The 25,088-nt window shown below is 28.4% G+C and overlaps 1 protein-coding gene across 3 annotated transcripts in view; it reads left to right on the top strand.

Moving 5' to 3' along the window:
• EloA (transcription elongation factor elongin A) overlaps positions 1–25,088 on the top strand; it is a 126,707-nt gene that overhangs the window by 49,705 nt on the left and 51,914 nt on the right. For all 3 annotated transcript variants that reach the window (XM_075359735.1, XM_075359744.1, XM_075359726.1), the window contains exons 3-5: positions 13,207–13,403; positions 15,236–15,426; positions 19,475–19,572. In XM_075359735.1, the coding sequence (XP_075215850.1) occupies positions 13,207–13,403; positions 15,236–15,426; positions 19,475–19,572 (486 nt within the window). The remainder of the gene's footprint in view (positions 1–13,206; positions 13,404–15,235; positions 15,427–19,474; positions 19,573–25,088) is intronic.

The following is a 25,088-nucleotide window of genomic DNA, read 5'->3' as shown; positions in this document are numbered from 1 at the left end:
GGAATCCCAGGTTCATGAGATGCTTGACGGGTAGATTTGGAAGGGCTATGTAAAAATGTTTGATGCACTTCAATTTTCTCTTCACTAATGGATGGCCACCCTGTTCACAGAAGATCGACTACACTTCCACTTTGCTTAAATTTTGCATACTACATGATACTCTTGCTACCAGGTGCTGGTCGTTCATATTCCCTTTTAAAATTTTGCTGCACAGTAATCAGTGATTTCAATCTGTGCTATCACAACACACATTTCACTTTCTCCTGTATTGATGCCATTCTATAAAAAAAATTGATCGCAGTGACCTCTACCTGAAACTAACCAGTATAAAAAAAACTTATTAATTTTTTCTTTCTTTTCCCACAAACCGCACAGCTGTTTGTGGGAAAATGAAGTTTAGCAGAATCTGCTAAACTTCATAGGCATATTTCTCTTGTTAAAATAATGAACAAAGTTCATATAAACATGGGTTCAAAAACGCTTCATTAGCAAGTTTCGGTTAGTACAAGATTTCACCTCAATTTATGCTACTCTGCTGAAATGAAGCCCTACTGAAATTCTAAAGGTAAATTAAGGAGCAAATTTAGAGGTTTCTTGTGGTTTGTGATGTGAAAGATTTTTAAAAAATGGATTCCAGAACTGAATCGCCATTATTTTCTATGAAAAGGGTGTAGTAAACAAAAAAATTGAGTTGAAAAATTTTCAACTCAATTTTTTTGTTTTCTGCTGTGGCAGAAAATAACTTTATTAAATTGTCAATAAAAAAATAAAACTATTGGTTAAATTGATAGAGAATTTAATTCTAAGAAAATTTATTTAAATAAAAGTCAATAAAAAATAAATAGTGTAAAAAAATGAGGTATTTTTTAATGCAAAACAGTACGTACCAATATGGAAAATACTGAATTCCAATTTTAGATAAAAATGAACAGCCTTCTATTACTAGATAAAATTGTAAATATGAACTAAACATCTAAAACCAAATAAAATAGCATAAGTTTTTCTTATATTACATCACCTATTCAAAATGTCTGCCATCAGCCTGAAAACACATTTCAGCACGATGAGTTACAGGTGAGATAGCATTTACTAACATTCTTTGGTTGTTTTTATTTCTTCAATGCCCCATGCAGTTCTTTGTAAAAGTTCATTTGTATTTGCTGATTTTCGTGCATAGTAATGCTTTCATTTATCCCCACAAATTCAAGGGATTCATATCAGGTGATCTGTCTGACTATAGTTGAGGTCCACCTCACCCAATCCAGCGGTCAGGAAATGTTTCATTCAGATAATGAATTACAGGACCATAAAAATGGGCTGGTGCACCATCGTATTGGATATACATATCAGTTCTTGTACTAAGTGGAACATTCTCTAAAGTATCTGCAGCCCTGGGGTAGGCCCAAGGGAGCCCCTGCATCAGCATCAGGGTTAACCTGGATCCAGATGGCAGAGGCCACTGCTAGATGGTTGGGCGAGTGAAGCAAGCTCAGACTGGCTTTTATGTATATATATTTATAAAATTACCAACAACAATCATAAACACTTAACAAATTCAGACTCAACTGTAAACACATACTAGTTTACATAATAAGCAGTTTTCAAATCCATTGAGTGATCATCAATTATTTATTTAAGTACTGTTCTCAAGTAATGTATTCATTATCTTCTTTTTAACATATAACAAAGGTAATTAATGCATTATTTGAGGTAGTAATTAAATAACAGGTAATAAATCACTGGATTCAACAGTTACGTTTTATGTAAATTAGTAAGTTTGCATCGAGCGTCCTGTTAATTTGGTGTGTTTGTAGTTTGTTTTTTGTTTGTAGTTATCAATTGCAATACACTGGACATGTTTAATAAACCTATATACTATACCGGGTGATATTTAAGTGTGGAAACAGCTTTATATTGCATATCTGAAAGGTATTTGGAGGCTAAAAGAAATGGGATTGTATGTAGCAAAAAAATCTGTATTATGGTGGGTTTTTAATTTTTGTCCACCATCTTGGATCTGTCATATTGCGTCAGACTTAATTTTTTTAAATAGGAAGGTGGACATATGACACATGATTTCGATTTAAAATTGTACAAGACTAACAATGGTGAAATCCATTTTTCTGTTAATGCCTTCATTATTGAGTTATAAGCATTAAGTTACAAAGATGGAAAAATTACGTTAACAATAAAACAAGATAAAATGCGCTGCATGAACAATTTTATTGCATTTTACATTCATGATGCATACAATAACGAACTTTAAACAGGACTATAATATTGATAATAATAAACGGTAACTAATAAATTAACAAATTAAACTGTTATATCAATTGATATTATTCACTTTAAATATTACAATATTCATATAAAAATTTTAAGTAAATATTTTCAATCGTAAATAACTGATGAAATAAATTTTGAAACCATACCTTTCTACTGTAAATGTTCAAAATGCTTTCCCTCTACAGCTTGGCAGTGTGCTAACTTCAAGTAATACCTATTTATAACGGGTGGTTCACAAGCAGATTCGTCAATTATTCTTCTTTTCAATTCATCAGTGTCTCCAGGTTTTGTTTTGTAAACATTATGTTTCAGGTACCCCCCCAAAAAAATGAATCCAGAGGAGACAGGTCTGGGAACCTGGTAGCCCATTCTATAGTTCCTCAGTCCAGCAATTTGGAAATTGTTCATTTAAAATTTGCCGTGTCCTTAGATAATAATGAGGTGGTGTTCCATCTTGCTGAAACCATACATTATTTAATTCTTGTCTAACATTTACCCCCCAGATATTTGGTAAAATCCTATTGGCTAACAAGTTGCAGTAAGCATCTCCTGTATGATTGTCCTCTAAAATAAAAGGCCCTATAATACAATGACCACTGATTCCTGCCCAAATGTTCACTTTCTGAGGGTGCTGTGTGTGAGCTTCCAACTTCCATGTGGATTATTATCGCTCCAATGTCGACAGTTTTGCTTATTCACATGGTCATTTAATATAAAAATTGCTTCATCTGCATCTAACTTTTACATTATAATATCACAATACTCAACTCTGCAGTCAAAATCATCTGGAATTTCTTGCACCACTTGTAGCTTATAAGGGTGACATTTATGTGTTATAAGAATTTTTTGAACCATAAAATAACTGATGTAATGTTGGACAACAGCTTACCAAATCAATGAATGAGGGTCTTCAACAAAGGTCTCCAATACATCTAATGACTTTGCATTAGTTGTAACAGTTCTTGGTCTACGGGACCAAGGAGGATTACAGTCAATTTACTTATCGGTTCCCTGTTTTTGGAAATCTGTTATTAAAAAAATCATATACCTCTTGTAAAGGCCAAACTCTGTCACCATACCCGTATATCGTTGATATAGTTATTCTTTTGGCTTCACTTAAAGAAGACATTATTTGAAGATTTAATATTTAATAAAACTAAAAAAAATGAACGAGGAAATTAATAATAAAACTTTCATTAAAAGAAATTTGAACCACTAGGCCTACAACTTAATTTTTACTAGCACTATCAAATTTTACCGTTACAAGTATGTTGAAGTAAAAAGGTTAAATGAGAAGTTAATAAGTTGTAATGTTTCAACGTAATACTGACTGCATTGTTGTAAATTAACAGCCGATAAGTAACAAATATCAGCTGACATTAAAACTGGAAATTAATTTTTATTTACTAAATGATTCAGTTGATGCAGTCATTTAATTTGTTGTGTTGTTAATTATTAGTTATTGTTTATTATTATCAATATTTTTTTTTTGTCTTAAGTCATTTGACTGGTTGGATACAGTGTTCCAAGATTCCCTATCTAGTGCTACTAGTTGTCTCATTTCGGTACACCCCCTACAGCGTACATCACTAACAATTTGTTTTACATATACCAAACCTTGCTCTGCCTGCACAATTTTTTCCTTCTACCTGCCCCTACAATATTAAAGCGACTATTCCAGGATGCCTTAATGTGTGGCCTGTAAGTCTGTCTCTTCTTTTAACTATATTTTTCCAAATGCTTCTTTCTTCATCGATTTGATGCAACACCACTTTATCCACCTGTCTGATTTTTAACATTTTCCTATAGCACCACATTTCAAAAGCTTCTAATCTTTTCTTCTCAGGTACTCCGATTGTCCAAGTTTCACTTCCATTAAAAGCTATGCTCCAAACATATACCTTCAAAAATCTTTTCCTGACGTTTAAATTAATTTTTGATGTAAACAAATTATATTTCTGACTGAAGGATCGTTTCACTTGTGCTATTTGGCATTTTATATCGCTCTTACATCATCCATCTTTAGTAATCTACTTCCCAAATAGCAAAATTCTTCTACCTCCATAATCTTTTCTCTTCCTACTTTTATATTCAGTGGTCCATCTTCGTTATTTCTACTACACTTCATTACTTTCATTTTGTTTTTTTTTATTTTCATGCGGTAGTTCTTGCGTAGGACTTTATCCATACCGTTCATTGTTCCTTCTAAATCTTTTTTACGCTCAGCTTTAATTACTATATCATCAGCAAATTGTCTTTATCTTACTGAAGTTTTAATTAAATTTTTAATTGACTTTATCTTTTCACCTTGTACTGTTACTCCATATCTAAATTGTTCTTTAACATCATTAACTGCTAGTTCTATGTAAAGATTAAAAAGGATTAAACAGGGATAGGGAACATCCTTGTCAGACTCCCTTTCTTATTACAGCTTCTTTCTTATGTTCTTCAATTATTAATGTTGCTGTTGGTTCCTGTAAATGTTAGCAATCGTTCTTCTACCTCTGTGTTTGAACCCTAATTTTTTGAAAATGCTGAACATTTTATTCCAGTCTACATTATCAATACCTTTTCTATGTATATAAATGCGAAGTATGTTGGTTTGTTTTTCTTTAATCTTCCTTCTGCTATTAATCTGAGCCCTAAAATTGCTTCCCTTGTCCCTATACTTTTCCTGAAACCAAATTGGTCTCCTCCTAACACTTCTTCTACTCTCCTCTCAATTCTTCTGTATAGAATTCTAGTTAAGATTTTTGATGCATGGCTAGTTAAGCTAATTGTTCTGTACTCTTCACATTTATCTGCTCCTGCTTTCTTATATCAGTATTATAGGCCTGTTTAAAGTTCGTTATTATATGCATTATTAATGTAAAATGCAATAAAATTGTTCATGCAGTGTGTTTTACCCTGTTTTATTATTATCATGATTTTTCCATCATTGCAACTTTATAATGAAGGCATTAACAGAAAAACAGGTTTCACCATTGTTTTTCTTGTAAAATTTTAAATCGAAATCATGTGTCATAGTGTACATCTATCTATTTACAGAAATTAAGTTTGATTCAATATGGTAGATCCAAAATGGTAAACAAAACTTAAAAACCCACCATAATGCAGATTTTTAACTATGAATAACCTCTTTTCTTTCGACTCTGAAATACTTCTCAGATATGCAGTATAAAGCTGTTTCCATATATAAATATCACCTAGTATATAAGCTTGGTACTACTCATAAATATGTCTTAATTAATTAATTTTAATTTGGTTATTGAGTGAAAGAAGTAACTTCTTTTTGAGGTCAATTTTTTATTACATGCAATTGTGAATAGTGTATTTGTGTAAGGATAAAAAAGGAGGTATCAATTAGGTATATCTAAGTATAAAATATGGGAATAAGCATTGTTAGTTTAATAATAAGTATGTTATGTATTAAAAGTTACTAATAGAAAGAGAGCAGATGTTAGGTAAAATCTATGTGGACAACAGTTATGATATCTTTGGAGGTTTCCAAAGGACATTAGAATCATTTAGTTGAAGGTAGAAGAGATTTCTGATGGGTTTTTCTCTGAATATGGGAAGGAACGGGTAACAAATATTACTAGAAAGTAAATGAAGTGGAATTTTGAGAGCTGGGAAGCAAAGAATAAAATACCCACAGAAAGTAAAGTGAAAGATTAAAAGATTTTGAGTGTTGTGATAAGTGCTCCAACTTAGCAATTTGGAGTACATATTCTTCCACAAAAAACACTGGTTGCTTATATCACAGTTTGATAAATCTAGGTAGCCTGTATAAAAAAACTTACATTTTTATTTTTTATTATTAATATGCTTTAAAAAAAGTTAATCATTAAACATGGAAAATGATTTTTTTTTAAATCATAATATTGATAGTTAATTTTTCATGTTATGGCATTAGAAGAGGAATTAAGAATTTATCTGGGTTGTACAGAAATTAAATAACCTATAAATTTATGGTTCTTAATTTATTTGGTAAATGAGGACATATTTGATTTTGTTTGTATTAGCAACTTTATTATAAACAATCAAATTATTAACTTAAAACTGAGAGAAAATATTATAAAATGTTATATATTACGAAGTACGCTGTGTTTGACCGGCCTAAAATTCTCCTACCGAGTTGAATTTATATAATTTTACTAGTAACAAGTAAAAAGAAACATTGTTTTAGCAGAATCCTATTTTTATTTTTTTAAATAAATTTTTCTTCTCCTCCAACTTCTATTCAGATTACAAATTGTAATTTTTTTTAATCAATTTTAAATGCGAATAGATTTTTATACAGATTAATGTTACTTTAAGAAGTTAACATGTACATTTTGCATTTCTTTTTAAGATCTTAATTTTTTAAATATATGCATATTAGAATTGTTTGTGTTTGTTTACATGAAATTGATTTTAAAACATATGGGTTCTGCAAATTATTTATATTGAATAGAATTTTTAAGGCTTTACTGTACATAAGGTAACTAATGTAATAGTTATCCAATTGCATTTTTTTTTTTATTATACCAGTTGTGCATTACGTTTTTTAATGAAACTTGAAATTTCTGTTACTTCAGTAATCAAATTTCTCAGTTATAATGACAATTTTACAATCTGACCATTTGTCTTACATAGTGTTTCATTTATGTTCCAGCAATGGTGTAATCATAACATTTTTAGTTATAGCATTGATAATGCTATAACTAAATTTTAATTCTATATAAATATATAGTATTAAAATATTTTTATATAGTTGAAATCAAATTCCAAATTTCTAGGTTAAGCATTTGACTTTCTGTTGAATGGATAGACACGAGTATCACTATTAAGGTTTCAATGAAACCCTTAAAGATCATGAGGCATAACCCTGATGCTTGTAGTGGCTTCATTATGTACATTATTTATTATGTCTTACATTTTTGATAAATTCAATTTCCTTTAAGTGCAACAATTTTTTTTATTGTGGAATTTCACAACCTAGCCTACTAAATGCTAGTGGATCAATTTATCACAAATAATAAAATAGGACACCAACAGTTCATAGTTTTGTTGTTCACTCCTTTCAGTTTTCTAGTTTTTCTAACCCTTGTTTGCTACTTTTATATGTATAGTGTAGTGTGTGGTTAATATCAGGATCTATATAGAGTTTATCCATTTATCAGTTGAGCTTCTCATCTAGTACTTCCATTATCTAAAAATGTAGTACTCTGTACTTACAACATTAAAATTTACTTTAACAGAACACCTATCCAGTAACTTTTTCTCATAGAATTGTATTCAATCCATTCCAAATGGTCCAGCACTGGTTGCTACACCATCCCAGAAAATTTTATAATTTTAGTTATATTCTACCAAACCCTTAGGTTTGGTAGTTCAAAAATATTTTTTTAAATTTTTATTTTGTCTGGTTCAAAAATGGTGCCATTTTTGTTTTAAGCCTCACACTGTTTTTTGCACAGCAATGAGTGTCCTAGGTTTTTCAAATAAAGTACATTATGTTTGATTTGTAAGACAGAATGTACTAAACAGCCCTATTTACTTCCCTAATATGATTTTGTTCACGTATGCTTTGTAAGTTATCGTATGCGAATGAACAAAATTCAATTTTAATTGGGTAATTTCTAAGAGAAGGAACACTTTGTCAGCCTCAATTTTTTTGTGCTTTTGTATATACGAGTATAGTTAACTTATATAAAATATCAATGGCGAGTAGCTTACCCTTTAAAAATTACACCTTTTAAAAATAGAATTTTTTTCAATTTTTCAGCTACAGTATCTCTGTTGAGGGACCAGATAAAAATCTGAAAATTGCACTCATAAAAGTCTGTAATATCAAACTGCAGTATAAATTTCAACTTTGAGATTCAACTCAAAGTATAAAAAAATAGTGAATTCGAACAAAAATGCTTGATTTCCATCTTCAAAAAGAGAATTAAAACAGCAGTCAGGTAAAAAATAATAAATTGTTTCTCTGAACTTCTTCAGGACTGAATTAAAAGTTAATAAACTGACAACTATATGCCTTCTCACCTTTAAATGAGTTTTTACTGTAATTTATTACATTTTACCTGATTGCTATTTTAATTCAGTTTTTGAAGATTTTTTATTTTATTATGGCCATTAAATTTAACATTATATAATATTGCAAGCATATTTTACCTCACATAAATTTAATTCATATCCTGTATTGTTTAATAACTGAATTATTATACTTTTATGCTCACTTAACGTGGATGTGGAAATCAAGCATTTTTTAGTTACATGCATGTTTGTAGCTTGATTCCCTATCTTTCTACTTGACAGTGCTGTTAGCAAAGGTGACAGGTATCTATCTCTTGAACAGATAGAAACCCTTCTGTGATTTGCAGCTTGCTAGAAGACCAGCTGCGAACTAACAGTGCTGGTGATGACAGTGTGGAATGTTTTAAGGAAACTTTATTTATGCATCCATACTGTTTACAGTTGTTAACACAGGCTTTAAAGTCTGTCAACTTAGTGGAATTAACAATACGAAACGGACTCCCCAGAATTATATATTTTCTGGTTAATATCCCAGTAGCAGATTTAAGGGCCATTCTTTTTTACTGAAGCAAGCATAACAGGAGTTGCATATTTGGATTACATGGCTTTTTCCTCAACTGTAGTATGGTAAAGAGAAATTAATTTCCTAACAAGATGGTGCATCCCATTACTGGCATAACTCTGTATGGGATCAATTTAATAACATTTTCAACCACTGGATTAGTCAGGATGTCCCCAATCATTGATCTTGTTTGGGGTGGCCTTCAAGGTCACCTGATTTGACCCCATGTAATTTTTCCCTTTGGGGTTTTATAAAGGATCTTGTGTATTTACCACAATTACCTACTGTTCCACCCAATTTGAGACACAGGATTGAGGTAGCTGTTACTTTCATTACTCCAGACATGCTGATGAAAAGGTGCTTATATTGAATGCTTGTAGCAAAAAATTGTGAGAGTTACTTTTTCATTTTATTTGTGATTATATTTTTATTTCATTTTTTTTTTATTTTTTTTTTTTTTAGTTTTCATTTTATTTGTGACTGCAAGTCAAACTGAAGAGATATTATGACATTAAAACCCTGCTAATTTTGTTTGTACACTTTGTATATTAGATTTAAAATTTTCTAAAAATATGGTATTCATATTTTGGAGGTGGAAGTGGAAAAAGCTTTGAAATAAATGGAAAAGAAAAGGATCATTTTAAAAAATAAAGGAGTTGACTGGAAAGAAAGAAAACTAATAAGTAGTTTGTACTTTGAACAAAAAATGAAGGTTTAAGTAAGAAATGACTTAACAGTGAAGCTGTGACTTGCTAAATGTTTTGTTTGGAGGGTAGCAGTGTATGGGGTGGAGATACTTTATGCAAGAAGATGAGAAAAAAATAGAAGCTTTCAAAGTGTGGATCTGGAGGAGGATGGGAAAGAAAAAGTAGACAGAATTTTTAGTATCTAGTATCTTTACATGGAATGGAATCAGCCCGTTATTGATGAATGACTTAATGTTGCTCAATTCAAATGTATGCTTCAAAAGTCAAGCTTTGCCAACAAATATTATTATTATCAGACATAAGAAACCAGATTTATAAGAGTACCACTCCTGGCAACAAAATCATTATACTGTTTATTAAATCCAAATAAATTTGGTCTTATGCCAAAGCTTACAATTACCCTAGTTTGCCTTTTATTCTCCTATGTCTTGCTCTTTACATGATTTTATTATTTCCAATTCTTCTCAACAGTATCGTATTGTACTGAGAGGTCACCTTGAAGAATGCGTTAGCATGCTGCACCTCTTCCAGTAACCAATTCAGCTGAGGAGGCTGTAAAGAAATAATGCATTTGTAGTAAAGGTGCTTGTGCATAGTTAAAAGTTTTGCTTCATAGTTATGATTAAGAAAAAAAATTGAATATTTTTTTGAACAAGCTTTATGTTTAATAACCTGATCTCAGGCCATTCATCCCAGTTACAGCTTAATAATAATCACACCTCACAAATTTATATTAAAAGAACCCCATTTTTTGGTTGTGAGTAGCTCCTTCTATACTATTACAGAACAGCTATAATAGCAGAATTACTTAAGGTTTTTGTTACAATTGTCTGTAAGTGTTAATTTTATTATGCAAATGTGTATATATATATATATATTAGTTATGCACTAAATATTATCTTAATCTCTTTCAACATGTTAAATCTGTAACAGAAAACTGTTATCAAAAACTAAAGATATAAATTAAATCTTTTACTCTAATTATTTTAACACTGTGTTAGCAAATTATGTTATTCATAAATTATGTTTATTTCTGTAAATGTATACTTTTTGTAAATATTGTAATTCATATGTATTGTTATTAATTCCTGAAATGTTTAAATTATTTTCAGTATTGGTGGTTGTATGTTTAATTTCTGTTAAGTAATCCACCTCATTTGGCATTTACTGTTATTTTTTTTAATGTCCACACTTTTTCATTAAATGATCTGTTTTTCCATTATAAATATTTTCACATTATTTTCAATAATTATTTATGTGGTTTGTTTTATTAATAATGTTTATTTTTTTATATGGCTATTAGAATTAAAAACAAAAAATATATTACTTTTATCATTATTTTAAGATTACACAACTGCCCAAAAAGGAGTGTAATGTATTTAATGTAATGCATGTAGTATATATGTTCAATGGCTGAACTGATTTAGATGTATGACTGCATTGGAATCCTTATATTATTGGGAGTGTCATAGGCTATATATATATATATATATATATATATATATATATATATATATATGTGTGTGTGTGTTTTAAAAATAAATTTAAAAAGTTAGAAAGAAGGTTATATATAAAAGTTATGCAATATACAAAATTGTCACCTGATGCTCTTTTTTAAACAGCAATGTTCTTTGGCAGTCATGTTTTTTAATATTTATCTCTTGTTTAATTTTTTTTATCATGCTAGGACATAAAAACCATTCTAATGGGAGCTACAGATAAACACGTAAAGTTGTTATATCAGGATTTTGTAAATTTTTATTTTTTACTTATATTATTGACAAATCTGTGTGTAAACCATTATTTTGTGTGGTTATCTTTTTTATGAAATTTCTTTCTTAATATTAATAATAATTTCATTAATATTAAAAATATTTTTTTGTAATTATAATAATAATATTAATTACATTAATTTCAACATGTGTATGTATTCTACATATATATATATATATATATATATATATATATATATGTTTCACAAATGCCCACCAGAACCTTTAGGAAGGTTTTGCAGCCTTTCAATAGCAGCAGCAGAAAAAATTCTACATCATAATCATTTTACCATGCATAAGGTGGCCCCATTAATCAAGTGGAAACCTTTAAAATATGGAAATGAAGGCTTATTCCACTCTTTTTTTTTATAAAAATGTATCTATTTAGAATTACAATCATTTAAATTAATAGTGCATCAATAGGAGCTGATTCTTTCACAGATAGCACCAATTTGACAATGGTGTGCTATAGTTTTTGTAGTAGTTAGAATTTTAAAATGAATCTTAACTCTTGATTATTAATCTTAATTGATTATTTTTGCCCTTTAATCTGATACTGAATTGTTGACTTGAAAGGAAATACTGTGATGGATTTCTTTGGAAATAAATAAAAATCTTTCATAAATCAGACCTGATAACATGTTAATCTTATATTCTACTGTAATTTACCATACATGTTTATGTAATGCTGTTTTAAGTTGCTTTGACAAGCTTAAGATAAATTCTGTATGTAATAGTATGATGTTGCACCTTAGCCTTTGATAATCATTCTAATACTTTTTTTAAATACTTTATTGCTTGTAATTAATGTAAAAATAATGAATTTTTTTTAATTTTCTGAAACCAAAGGTTAAACTATTTTTTTCTTTTTTTTTTAGTAATATTTTTATTTGAAGTTTCTTTACCGTTATCCAAAATTATTAGTCTTATTATTATTTTGATTTTTCATATTTGATAAAATACCTAAAACAATTATAAGACAGTAGCAATAAAAAAAATTATTACTGAAGGATTACAATAAATAAAACAAATTCCTTTCTAAAGTTAGTTTTAAAATATTACTGTAGTAAAGTTATACAACAAAACGTAAAGATACAATTATCTAGAATGATTGATCAGAAAAACTAGACAAAGTAAATAATTAAAAAAGTTAAAACAAAATTTTAAGATTTTATTATTTTAGAAACAAATATTTGAGCTCAAGCTTTGCAAGCGGTGAGAATATTGGAAAAAATGCATAGTATCATTTGCTAGCTTGAAAGCTACAAAAACATTTGCTTGATACTAATGTTGATGTTGACTATGACAATAGCAGAATGGATAAAAAACTGTTGTTGCCTATCAAATTTACATTATTAAGAATATATACAATATCATTGAAATTAGTTTGTTTTTTTTTTTTTTTTTTTTATTAATGCCATAAAAATCTTTGGCAGAGTTAAGAAGTGTATTCAATGGGTTAATAAACTTTTACTGTGTTTTTGAAGAGGTTTGTTATGTAAGTATGTATTGTACTTATCCGCATGGATAATTACAATGTAAGAAGAACTACAATAAAGGAACTAGCAGTTCTTTTATTGTATTAATTTGTTAATTTTATTGGATTTTTTGTATTTTAGAATGAAGCAGTGAAGTCTGATATTTTTCTTAAAGTTAAATAACTTATTATTTTAAGTCATTTTATTTAATCTTAAAAACATATAAAAAATTTGTACATGTTGAAGTAGAGATGCAATGAGTACATGTTTTCATTGATGGCTTATCTTAATAATTACTTCAGCCACATATTTACTGTACATGAAGTTGCTGTTTGAGCAGTTCTGTCTTTCTTTAATTAATTAACATATTTTTTCAGGGGCAAGTTTTGCAGATGCTTTATTAGTGATGTCTGAATCTGTAAAGAAACCACCAAAGAAGAAGGTATCTTCCTCATCTCTGAAAAAATCTGTCAGTTCATCATCTTCTCCTGCATCTAATAAGCAAACTCTACCACCTGTTAGTAACAAACTGCCTGCTAATTCTAAATCACACTCAACAAAAGAGTCAAAAGAGGTAATGTATAGTTTCAGTAATTCTAAATATATTTGTACAAAGTAAATTTTAAAGTTTCTATTTATGAGCACATGAGAAAAAATAACCTTATGTGTTGTATATTCTTTCATTTAATCTAAACTGATTATTCCATTACACACTATATGTGTGAATGAATAAAACTGATTTATTCAAAACGTTTATCTATGTGTATTTTGTTCATTTATTTATTAAAAAATAAAGTCTCTCTGAGTCTCAGCTCTGTTGTCATTATTTTGCATGAACATAATAAACTGTGGTATTTTAAAGAGTAGTAACCAATAGTCTAAACCACTTAAGATAACACTTAAGTTTAAACTATTATATATTTCTCGTAAAGAAAGAAATGCTAAAAACATTGTACTATTGAAATCTGTTATTATTTTGAAAAAACCCTGTAAATTCTTAGAAACATATTGAATTTCGAATTAAAAACAGTCGTTATTGTTATTTTTCAGATACAGTGAGTAAAATAATTACATTAATTGAATCTAAAAATATAAAATTGTGATTATTGATTATATTGTGGGCATTCTTTTTATATTAAACGCAGGATTTTTATATTGTTGTTTTTCTTTTTTTTATAAGATTTTTATTAGATGGTCACTATTAAAATGCAGACTATTTTAGTCAAACACTGTGAATATAAAGGCTTGAATAGTTTAGAATGATACTCTGAAACAATATGTACAATTATACTACTCACTTCAGCAGTTATAATTATTTAGGTAAAACATTTAATGACAATAGAAATAAATGAGGTTTAATGAATGTATGAAATGAAAATTTTTATTTATACATTGCTTTTTAAATAAACTGCAAAATAATTTAACTGATAATTTTATGCAGAGATAAATGCTTGTACCAAAGCTCAAACCTTCATTGTTAGTTATATATATTATATAGAGAAAAAAAATAAAAAGTCCAATGCAAAATACAGCCTTTATTTTATTTTACCTCTGAGAACAAGATTTAGTTTAAATAAAACATCTTTTAAGGAATTGCTAAGACTATTCTTAGAATTGAACAACTAATAGTAATCTCAAAATTAACACAAACCAAGTTCCTACTCTTGGCAGAGAAATGTTATATACTGAATGATTCATGAGGAAAGGGAATTAATTCTAGAACTTGAAATAATGAAAAAAAGTTTGTATGTCTGAAAAAGCTTTGTTATTGAGTTACGCTAGTGAAAACTTTCACCCAGATTTCAGTAACTCTGTTGAAGTTAGGTCATGAAATTCTTAATGGCTTATTAAGGGGTGAACTTGATGGTTATATGCTTTTTGGCCCGATCAAAAATTATTATAGGTGTAATGGCCACTATTGTTGCTTTGAATCAAAGATCATGTATATGGATTCTACTTCTGACCATGATCTGACTTCTTTTACTAATAACTATTCATCTCTTGTATGATAAGATATCTTCATATCAAAGATTTTAATAACTCTTAAATCATTGAAGTTATTAATTATGTAATTATTACATTATCATTTACATTTTTGTGAAAAACTTGGTTGAAACTTAAAACAAATTCATTACAGACCTACCCAGTAATAAAAAAAACTTTCCAAAAAAATTTAAAAATAATTTCTAGTGTTGTTACATGTGGGTTATTTTCAGATTTCAAGAGTGCAGATATTCAAAATGATGATACTTTAATCAGTTTCAAAAAAGACAAAAATCATGAAACTGCATTGTTTTATATATATATGAGATATATATATATATATATCATTAGTTAATGTGTTTGTTCATCAGTTTTATTTTTTAAATTATTTTCTATAATTATTACAGAAATTCTTTTTTACAGCCGTTACTGCTAATGAAAGATATTAAATTAGAGCCTCTTGACAAAAACATTGCATCTACACTGCCAGAAATAACTCCTCATTATCATCCATTGCCACATTACTCTCCACCTGAGTATGGTGCTGTTAAAAGAGCAAAAACATTATCAGAAGAGGAGGCTCTTTCTTCTATTATGTCGACTAAAAATCAAAGGTAAACTTGCCTTTATTTATTGGATATCATTTCCTTTTATTGTATTATTTATCACAAAGTGAGTATTATTTCAGTCCATAATTTTTCTGTAATTTTTTTTAGGTAGCTTTCATAAGAAAGCTACTTATTGTAATGGATACCGTGATTCAACTTCTGAAAAATTTTGACATATCTTTGCATTTCACCTCCAGACCCCAAAACCACAGTCAGCTCAAAAGTTTATATTTACATTTATATATATTTCACTTTCTTGTGGATATAATAACTGCCGTAATTTTGCACCAATCACTTTCAAATTGTTCCCTAAAAATAACTCGACCCAAAATCTCAGTCAAGTTCGTTAATGGCTGAAATTAGATCATGGGGATGGAAATGGAGTGGCTTTTTTGAAAAAACAGAATATTGCTATAACCTAATTCATTTAAAGTTTCTACTGTTCATTGGATAAGAGCCTAAAACTTATCTAAGTAAAGTTTTTTTGATATCGCTAACCATTAGTCTAGGGGGTGGAAAAAATGGGATTTTGAAGATAAAAAATCCATACCTACCTTAATAGGCACAGTATCGAATCTGTTTATAGTGGTCATTAATCCTCTAAACATTACCTAAAACATTTGTCATAATTTTTATATGACCATCCCTTACGGCAAGGGATGACCAAAATGTTGGTGGAATTGTAAGATGGGGCTTATCATATGCTAAACATGTGAAACCTTTTTTCATAACTTTAAGATGGAAATTTTTTTTTATCGCTTACTTAGCATCGGTGAAATCTTCCTCCTCCTTCCGGCGTGTCGAAAGGAATTTTTTTTTTTAATGATGGGTTGATTTTGATGTTCATCATAGTTGCAATGTTATAATAATCAGTTTGAGGAAGGTTAATTTAGGATTTAAAAATGAAGGAGCTCACTAATTTATACTGGGTAACAAAAAAAAATTTATTTTTGTCTGGAAGAAAAATATGTGATTCTGATAATATTTTTTCTCCTGAATTCAAATATGATATTGGTTTTCCCCATCACATAAGATTTCCAAGAGACAGGCATTTATAATTTCAAACACTTTAATACTTTCTGCATTCTTAACTACGCAATATCCAAACATTTGACTTGCATAGAAAGTAAGAAATGATGATTTTCTGCTATATTTGGCCTGTGGAGCATCCCTCTTGATGGTCCAACAATAATCGGCCAGCATTAAGATTATTGACAATATCACAGTAATTTTCTGCTTTTTGATTTCCCAAAAAACTCTGAGTAACATTTTTGAATGCTTGCCAAGTTGCTTTCTCCAGTGGATTCAATAGTTCCTCAAACTATTCATCATGCATTAGTTATCGTATTAGTTATCATGACCTTGATAAAATTAATCCTAGTCTGATATTTAACAGTGATAGATACACATTTTTAGGATTATTCAACCGGTCATGTTTCACATTTTTATGTTCAGGAATGAGTGATTCGCATTTAGGCCATTCTTTTCTAATGAAATGGTTTTTTCTGTCCATACTATCCCATTCACACAAAAAGCAACAGTACTTTATGTAACTAAGCTGCAGACCAAGAATAAGTGCAATTACTTTCAAATCACCACAAATATTCCATTCATGCACTGCATACTGAAGCTTCTTCAATACAAATTTAAAGTTTTCATATTTTTCTTTCATACTAGCAGAGTGAGCCACAGGTACTGATGAGAATTTTTGCCATTATTCAAAAGCACAGCTTTTAAATTAAATTTAGAGGAATCAATGAAAAAGCGTCATTTTGTTGGGTTATGTTCATTACAAATTATCTCCATAAGAGTAGAAATGTCATTACAAAACAATAAAACATTTTCTTCAAATAAATAGTCATTAAATTCAGAATGACAATTATTATAAGTACATATCTTTGTATTCTTTTGAAGAAGATTCCATCCTTTTAGCCAGGAAGCAAGCATTTCAGACTGTTTTTTTGGACAACTTTAAATCTCGTATGAGATTGTTAAGATTTTCTTGAGTCAGTAAATGAGTCTCAGATGAATGAACTGCTGTATAAAAGTTGTATCACCAGAATCTGTTTCTTTTTCTTCCTTATTTCAATCAGACTTTGAGCTCTCTTCATCAATGTCATATGTTCTGGGGCTATGGTATGGGCAATTCTTTACAGTGTGGAAATGGTCTCATTGCAGATTGTAAGTTAGGGTACACCACTGTATGTTTTGATTTTGACATAATCCCTGTAATGTTTGTTAAGCAGAAATAACAGTCAGAAGAGTGATCTTAGGGTTCCCTCCATATCATAGAGATAGCAAATGGCATGTGGCATGTACCATTTTTCCATGCATTGAGAAGCCTAGAACACGATAAACAACAGATATTTGGGGCCTAGGCTTTGTTTTGTCCCCAACTTTACACCCAAAATAAAGTTAATAACACTTTTTTACTAATGGAGTAAGGTTTCGCCTTTGCGACTTGAGCATCACTTCACCACATACATAACAAAAATTGTTATGATGATTTAAACAAACTCTAGGCATTTTTTAACTAATGACTAATTAAAAGAAATAAAGTTGTAAATATGTAATAGACAATAATTGAGACACACAGAGCACTCACAATGACATGCTTACTGGTTCACTACTATCTCACAGCTGGCATCATTCTGATGAATGTGTGCTACACTAGATCACATTTGTACATGTCTATACATGTCTGAACCTGCACAACAATAGCAATGCTACGCTTTGAGTTAGCTCATTTGGTTTCATCATATTTACAATGTTCTAGGAGCTTTTACTTGACAATGAACAAATAGATGAAAAAAACATTTTAAAATATTTAAAAAAATTAAGATAACAAAAAAACTGTGGGTGGTGGAGAAATTTCGAGTGTATATTTGAAAACAGGATAAAAAACTGCATTATGTACACCTATTGGTACTTGTGAGACAAAAATCATGTTGACCAGTGTTATTATCAATAAAATATTTGCGACATTTTTAAATCAATTATGAGGTCAAATAAATAGCCATATGGTTGGGTTTTTTTTTTTAAACAAGTTGTCATGATTTAAAATAAATAATTTTTTTTCTTTCATTGTAACAAAATCTGGTTTATTTTTTTATTTTTTAAAATATCCACTGTCTAAATTAATGACTGCATTAGGAGAGATTAAGAGGTCTTGTCTTTGATGATACTATAAACACCTCAGCTCGAGGTTGAACTCTTACTTGTTTTTTGTACAGCCGCTGAATAGGAAACCAGAATTCCCAAAGAGGTTATAGGAAATCTGCCCCCTCTCCACCAAACCATATACACAAGGATGCAGTACCACTAAAAGGCCTTGCTATATCCCTACCACAGATCCATTGAATTTGTGGCGAAAACCCACAAATCATTACAGGGAAAGAGAGAAGTGAAAGGACCATAAAACAAGACAAACAACCCCCATGCAAGGGAATGCTTTAAGATTCCTCTCCAGTCAGTTGGTATCCATCTTGACCATTGTCTTTCATGAGATTAAGGTATCGTTATTCAGGGTAGAAGCAACATGGTAGATGAATGTTTTAGCGTTAACAGTCAAATATTCACTATTACAAACTGCTTTTCCTCCAGATTACAAAGAACCTCCTGAAAAGAATAGCCTTGAGCTTTGATAAGTACAATATTGTCACCCATTGACAAGTGTAATATTGGGTAATTATTCTGGTTCAGTTAATATCTACATAAGCTACAAATCATTTAGCCAAACTCCCATCGGACGGTTTACTTGAGAATATATTTCCTAAAGATTGTTTTGGTACTACTCTCTAGTTGTTTCATATCGCTTCTTGTATTTCAGACGATACTATACTTAATAGTATTATTCTTGAAGTTCATCCATTTACTAAAACACTAAGGACACATTTCCTTAAAATTAAATAATGAAAATATCATCAGCTTTTCCTATTGAAGGTAGTACCAAAGAGTTTTTTTATTATTGAATTTCTTATACAATTTATACTTTTTATTCTGTTCTTCCTTATTTAAGTGTTGATCTAATCTATTTATTTATTTTTATTTATAGGACTAAAGTATTTTCTGGAAATAAATGTGCCAGTGTTATTGGATATGTTCCTTCATTGAATGATATATGCATTAAGGTTTTACTTGATAATATTGGAGGTAAGATTTAATCATTAGATAAATTATTTTATAGTTATTACGTTTATAAAAACTGAAATGAATAAAAATGGAAAACATCTTCTAAGTATTCTAAAAAGTAGTAACTACAAAGTAGTATTCTACAAAGTATTAGGTGTAACTATTTATATTTGTTCTGTTAGTAAAACCTAAAGTTTATTGTTAAAAAATATGTGTGAAAACATTTTATAAAGTATAAAATCCATTTTAATGTCTGACCAGACTAAACCAGTATTTTTATGCTTATGTATAACACTTCCATTTGTTCTTGGAACTATGATCAGCGACTGGAGATGGTTACAACACTTGGTTAGCAAAGAGTACATGTCAAGTCAGTGATCATGTTATTTCAGAAATATATTTCAGGTTATTTCAGGCAAGTTTAAGAAACATTTAAAAACCTGTTGTAAAATGAATTTTAAGGAGAAGTTGTTGAAGTATTGTTTTTTTTTCCATTGTAAATAAAAATGATAATCTAGGTAAAAGGTGCTGCACTACTAGTTTGCTGTGATCATTAATTTTTGTGCATTTAAAATGTGACCAATCTATAGATTTGGTTTTTCTGTGACTAGCTATTTACATAGTCTTCTGGTTGATTGTTATAAAGTGTACAAGAACTGAAGATATGTAAGGGTTCCAAAATACTAATCTAGTACTCTTTTCATTTTTACAGAAAATATAAATTAAATTTTAAATCCCTGAAATTATAATCCTATCATTAGAAGTACATTTTAAAAAACCTGATTACTCTTTTTGAAAAGATAGATCTTCCTTATTAAGTTTAAAGAAACATCTGTATTTTCTTTTATTTTTATGTTAAAAATGCTATTTTTATAATAAAAAATAAAAAAATATTTTTATAATTTCATTTATAATAAGGTTGGAGCATTTCTGTTTATAAATTTACTATGGTATTGGCTAATTTATATTATATTGATTGTAAAAACTTCTGTTTATATCAATACAAAAATGATTACAGTGGGTTGATATCCTAAGCTGAACAAAACAAAAACTACTTGAATAATTATAAAAACTACTACACCAGCTTTGGAAACTAAGATTTATTGAAATAAAAATATATGAATTATGAGATTAATTTATTTCTCTAATTATTTTAATTAAAAAAAAAAAATGAGTAATTCCCTCTTCTTTTAACCTGGTGAGCATGCCAAATTTGTGTTCCATGTAAAGAGTATAACCTGTTTGAATGTTGTTTTGTTAATTTTCTCAGTAAATTGAATTTGATTATGTTTCTTGTCAAAAAATATGAAAAAAATTTAGAAAGATGAAATTGTAAACAATTTTAAGATCTCATATAAAGTGATTCATATAGTGTTATCAGCACTTTCTGAGCTGATTCTACTAGCAAAAATAATGAAAAAGTTTATATAAACATGGGTTTGGAAACACTACATTAGCGAGTTATGCTTAGTGAAATAAAACCCTATTGAAATTCTAGGAATCCAAAGTAAAGGGTAAACATGATCATTTCTTATGGTTTTTGACCTGGCAAATTGAATAAAACATGTTCCAGAATCATATCTCCATTAGTTTTCATAATATCCAATGTAAAACAGAAAAATGTGTTTGTTTAAAAACAAGTTTTTTACGTTTATAATATAAAAACTTCTTTAAATAACTAATAAACACATAAAATTTATTATTAAAACTTTTAGAAATTTAATTCTGAGGCAACTGATGTAAAATAAAAATTGCCTATTGTATCAACAAAATTAACAAATCAAAAACTAGCATTAAGATTTTTATTTTCAATTGTGTGATTGATGTGCTCACTAGATAGATTTAAACTTAATCCATTAACTGTTATTATTTTCATTGACTCCTTTTTTACAGCCACTGTACATCATAGAACATCAAAACTTTGTTGCTAATTCTGAACTTTATTTCCTTAACTTTGGAGTACACAATCATCTAGTATCCATGATCAGTTTTAGATATTTAGCCAAATAACCGTAACAATGACTGATAAACCTTTTTTTAAGGATCTTTACATTTTTTAACAGAATGATTTGAATATGGATTTCATGATTTGAATGAATTATGATTTAAATATATTAACAGAATATATTTGAATATAGGTGATAAATATGTCACCTATTTCTGAAAAGATTATTTCAGAAACAGGTAGAAAAAAAAATTTATTGATGATTTTCATTAAATGTGACATAATTTAAATCTGGGAACAAAACATCTTATTTTTTCAGAGCTTTGATCTTCCAAAACTCTCTAATGTTTAGTCTTGTCTAGTAGTTACAATTTCAACATTGCTTGCTAAATATTGATCAGTGAAGTTAATTATGTAATGTAATCTGCAGCTATCTGGTAGCCATTTTGTAGTAATAAAGTGTTATTTTATAAGAATTTGTTTTTAAAATTTGGATCATTACTTAAAAAGATCAGCTCGTAGAGTACCTCAAGTGCCCAGAATACAAAAATCTCAGAATCCAATTACTTTGAATGAATTTTCGTAAAACCTCTTAGATTCTATTGTTTATAAGGTATATTAAATAGTTTACCTATTAGAAAATGTTGCGTGATACTTAATAATAAAATAAGTAAATAAAGTCAAGAATATATATAATCTACTAATACAGTGTAGGCTTAATGTAGTTATATACAAATTATAGTAGGAATATATTTTTATAGGGATAATATTGAAAATTTATAACAAAAAACATTCATTTTAATTAAAAATAATATTAAATAGACTATACTTATTTATTTTATTAATAATACAGAATTAAAAATCACTAAAATTAAATTTGTTTAGGTTCATTATTTTCACCTACTTCATTGATTCTTATAATAGGAGATGCATTCAAACAGCTATTACCATTGAACTTTGAACACTCTGTAGTGCAATATAATCCACTTTTTCAACATCTGTAGGTAGATCCACATCCTGTTTTATTATTACAAAACAGCATTTAAGTAAATTATTTGGAGCTGGAGATTTAGTCATCGTTACTGGCACGAACATATTGGAAGAATATCTCCACCCCAATTTTCAATAGAGATATCATCATTACCTAACCATATTTGCACTTGTAGGTATACTCTTTTTAGATGTTCAAATGCTGCATCAGACGTAAGCACTAATAATGGCAATTCAACACAGGTATTTTTTTTAGCTGTGCCATTGACTAAAGAATTGTATTTTAAAAGTATTCAAGTCTTTAATCTTTTTGGGAGCACTATATAAAGCCAGAATATATGCAACACCAGCTTGAAAAATTTTGTTGCTAGGTTCTTCATTAGCATTTTTAAATACTTCAGTAGCACTAGGTAAAATGTTGCATTTTTCAAATTTTTGGATGAACTTGTCCTTTAATTTTATTGAAAAAAGCAGATGTTATGTCACAACCAGTGAAAGAATGTAAAAAAAAAATTACAAAAATTATTTAATTACGTATAAAAAATTATTTTTTAAAAAAGCTTTTATTTAACTAATATTAATATTAGCATTAATAAAAAAAGGACACAAATTAGAAAAACTCTCTAAAAAGTAAAAAATAAGAATTAAATCAAATTGAGAATTTCAAACACAAAAATATAATATATTAACCAAATATAAAAATGCACTGAAAAGTAAAAAATAAATTATATAAATATCTGATAAATAACCAATAAATAAATGTAATAATTATTAAATTTTAAAATTAAAAGTAATGAAAATATTTAGTTAAATAAAAGCATGGTGCAGTTTTTATAATTTATTTAAAACAACACAACATTTATTTTTACAACAATTAAGCTTCATTTTCATTTTCAATAACGACGCGAGGAGGTGGAAAGGTCTGCTGGAACCTCTCCAGTTGAGACTGACTAGCTACAAGTAACAATCTGGAGAAATGCACCCACTCGCTTTCTTTGTACGTGAATATAGTTGAAGTTCATCTTCGAATTCTGCTTGTAATCTAAGCCAAATTGAACGCACTCTTTCAAAAGTTTCATTTTAATTAATGATGAACTTTTATTTAATGAATTCATAATTACGATTACAATTATAATAATGATAATAATTAATAATTTTTCAGATTACTGCACAAAATGTAATAACTTTGTGCAAGATTTCTAAATTTAATTTTTATTCTTATTAACCCTTAAAGGTTATCTCAGTCCAAATTTGAACCATCAAAGAATTAAAACAAGTTATTTTATTACAGATAAATAAAGTATATACATATACTAAACAACCTCATTAAACAAAAAATATATTTTAAAATACAGCAAATGTCAATAAATACTTATTCGAAAAGATTGTTATAAAAACTGTGCCATGCTGTTATTTAACTAAATATTTTCATTACTTTTAATTTTAAAATTTAATAATTATAACACTTATTTATTTGTTATTTATTAGATATTTATATAACTTATTTTTTACTTTTCAGTGCATTTTTATATTTGTTAATATATTATATTTTTTTGTTTGAAATTCTCAATTTGATTTAATTCTTACTTTTTACTTTTTAGAGAGTTTTTCTAATTTGTTTCCTTTTTTTATTAATATTAATATTAGTTAAATAAAACCTTTTTTAAAAAATAATTTTTTATATGCGATCAAATATATTTTTGTGTTTTTTTTTGTATTTTTTTTTAATTTTTTACGTCTTAATGAACAATAAACTTTTTACATCCAAAAAAAATATTCTTAATAATATTTATATCTGAATATTATTTTTTTGTTTATTCAGACTAAAAAGTAAAAATATTTATTTTTACACATTGAAGTTACATACGTGTACTAAATTTCAATAATTTTCATACGATAGTTCATGAGAAATGAAAATTTTCATCTAAATGCATGAATTTAGTGTAGGGGTAGCGCGTGGGGGTGGGTCATATCAAATTTTGACACCGTAATGCTATATTGTCATCGAAGTTGTATATGTGTGCCAAATTTCATTGATTTTCATACGATAGATCAAAAGATATAGCAGTTGCAAGATTTGATTATAACTAAAGCAAGTTAAATAAAAGCTTTTAAAAAGAATATGTTGTTTGCATTTTGGTAATGAATTCTCCAAACGTTTTGATGAAAAAAATTTCTGAGCAATTTTCTTCGAGGTGGCTTTTGAAAATGAATTTCACAATCTCTTGGAATTAGTGCAGTTAATAAAATTATTACATCTATGTCTTCTGAAACTATAGAAAAATAGTTTTTCTAACTAATAATTAATTGGTGTTTCAATAATCAATCTATTTGCATCACTTTCTGCTTGGCATGTAAAAATATTATGGTCAGATAATTTCTTCTTTAACATTTCTATAAGTTGGCTTTTATTATTTACTATTTGTAAGAAATTTTTCTTGGCTAATTTTAAGGGGTATATCTTCATCAAACTCGACATCTGCACACTTATTTTAGAGTGCACAACAATTTCTTTCAGCTGAGTTTATGCTGTCTTTTTTATAACCGTGAAATACTACTTACACATTTCAGCTATAATTATTCTTCAAATGTCTTACATATT

Source organism: Lycorma delicatula, chromosome 1, assembly GCF_047948215.1.
Source record: "Lycorma delicatula isolate Av1 chromosome 1, ASM4794821v1, whole genome shotgun sequence".
Classification (NCBI taxonomy): Eukaryota; Metazoa; Arthropoda; class Insecta; order Hemiptera; family Fulgoridae; genus Lycorma; species Lycorma delicatula.
Note: the sequence above shows the minus strand (reverse complement) of the source record. Positions and strands in the feature narration are given on the sequence as shown.